This window comes from Nicotiana attenuata, unplaced genomic scaffold, assembly GCF_001879085.1.
Source record: "Nicotiana attenuata strain UT unplaced genomic scaffold, NIATTr2, whole genome shotgun sequence".
Lineage (NCBI taxonomy): Eukaryota > Viridiplantae > Streptophyta > Magnoliopsida > Solanales > Solanaceae > Nicotiana > Nicotiana attenuata.
In genome coordinates, this window is record NW_017673832.1 from 35,780 (window position 1) to 38,151 (window position 2,372).

The following is a 2,372-nucleotide window of genomic DNA, read 5'->3' on the forward strand; positions in this document are numbered from 1 at the left end:
CCCCCCAATATAATGAAACTCTTATTCTACGCTCTTCAGACATAATGAAAAAATGCTGGAGAATTTAACAACAATAAACGTTTCAACAAGAGTTAAAAAAAATTTTGAATGAATTTCTATACAATCCTAACCTCTTTATATAGGAAATGGCTAGCCGGGAATTTTTTTTTTTATATATAGCGCCCAAAAAGTGGGCACTATACGCTTTTGAATTATTGAAGTCAGGAATTATTGGTGGGGCCAGAAAAAAGGTGTATAGCGCCCAAATACTGGACGTTATACATAAAGTTGTATGTATAGCGCCCCGGCGCTATACCTGGGCGTGGCAGCTTTTATATATAGCGCCCAAATACTCAGCGCTATACATTAAGGGCACAATTAACGTTAATGTATAGCGCCCAGTATTTGGGCGCTATATATAAAAATGTCATCTTTTTTTGTTTTACACCTATTAAAGTGCTACTTATCCAAAAGAATCAATTTTGGTTCCGAACTCCACACAGAGGACACATACTCAACTATTCGCAAACAGAGGGGAAGACTAGGACAAGATCTATCATCTATGTATATTCTTTGCTATACCCATTGAAAGGGGGCGGGACCGACACTAAGTGAACTTAAAACAAATATTTTAAAATATATTTTGCATTATCTCAACATGAGTCTGAGTAGGATGCAACTTATTAATTTTTAAATATTCAAATTTTAATTTTAAAATATTAAATTGACCTAATAAACAATTTAACTTTAAAGATTAGTCAAATTGATCCGAGAAACGAAACTTCTCACATAAATTAGAAGAGTGATTGTTCGGAGAAACTCATGTATGAAAAATTGTGTATTAAATTAAATTACAACAAGAAGTAGTCTTAGGAACTAAAAGCATATTCAGTTAGAAAATCGTAGCAAGAAGTAGTCAATGACTCGAATACAAGAGATCTAAACAAATAAAAAAAAAGAACTTCCAAAATATACAAAGTACTGCAGTTTATTATATCTCCAAAGAACAAAATAAAATAAAATAAAATTACAAAGCACCAAAATTAATCTAAAAATCAAAGCCACCCATATCTCCCATGGCATCCCCATAGCCATCATCATAAGCAGCCATCTCTCCAACATCCGAAACCATATCTCCCACCAACAAACCACCAAGCAAACCAGCACCCAATCCCAAACCTAATCCACCTCCCATTCCAAACTTGTTCTTTTTCTTAGGCTGTTGCACCGGTGGATATCCGTACCCAGGTTGTTGTACGGGTGGATACCCATAACCAGGCTGTGGTTGCGGGTATCCATAACCCGGTGCACCACCAGCAGGTGGGTATCCAGTGTGTGCATACCCACCATAAGAAGTTTGAGGAGGAGGAGGATACGCATATCCGGAATTTTGCTGATTATAAGCCATACCATATGATGCACCAGCAGCATGTGGCGGCGCGGGATAAGCAGTAACAGGCTCATGATTTACCTCTTTCTTTTGATCAGCCGCTGTAAATTTTTCACCAAATTTGTAAGAAAATTTCAAAGTACCTTTCGGTTTTCCGCTCTCTGTTATTACTGGATATTCAACAAACCTCTCGGCTGTGCCATTAGAAGTAGACTGATTAAAGAGATCATGAATAGGAACAGAGACTTCACCAATTTTTGTGTCACCTAAAGTACGTTCAGATTTGAGACGAAAGATGAGGTAAAGCCCTGGTTTTGTGAGGGAAGTTTCGTCAAGAGTGAATTTCATAGAGTGATTCCACTTAGGATTTGTGCCACTATTTTTGTGGACGAAGGTCTTTTGCTTATTGGTTTGGTTAGGATAAGAGATGGAGACTTCAACATAGACATCCATTTTAGAGAAAGTATTGACATTCTTTATGCCGTCTGCGGCAATAACTTTGATATCTAATGGACGTAACTCCATTGTTTTGGATTGTTGAACTAGCAAAGAAAGAAACTAGGAGAATGAGAAAATAGTCGTGAGAAAATTCTGTTTGTTTGACTCTGTTTATGGGGAAAGAAAGAGTTTTATTTATAGGAAAGGATAATAATGAAGGAAAAGACAAGGAAAGTTCACATGAACCGACTCTACACAAGTTGGATTAAAGTAAATATATTAATCCCCAATAAATTAGTGTTTTTTTTCTCGTCAGCACCAATAAAGCGGTTAACTGGTAAGTAAGCAATCACAATGAATTCAGGGCCATATTCAAACGTATATTTTTTATAAAAAAATATTTTAAAAAAAAATTAAGGTTCATGATCAAACTTTTAGTAGAAAAAGAATATTTTAAATTAAAACAGGAGCAGCTCTTGAGAAGGATAAATAAATAACTTCTTACTAAATTATATATTTTTAAAAAAAATATATAATTAGAAGT

At 35.2% G+C, this 2,372-nt stretch overlaps 1 protein-coding gene across 1 annotated transcript; it reads right to left on the reverse strand.

Annotated features, from left to right (window-relative positions):
• Positions 1-867: 867 nt before the first annotated feature.
• On the reverse strand, positions 868-2,013 carry LOC109217403 (protein SRC2-like). The gene has a single exon (XM_019381642.1). The coding sequence runs from the start codon at positions 1,913-1,915 to the stop codon at positions 1,049-1,051; it is 867 nt and encodes a 288-aa protein (XP_019237187.1). The 5' UTR covers positions 1,916-2,013; the 3' UTR covers positions 868-1,048.
• Positions 2,014-2,372: the final 359 nt, after the last annotated feature.

Bases quoted from the DNA above. Each gene is read 5' to 3' on its own strand.
- LOC109217403 (XM_019381642.1), bottom strand. From the start codon at position 1,915: ATGGAGTTACGTCCATTAGATATCAAAGTTATTGCCGCAGACGGCATA.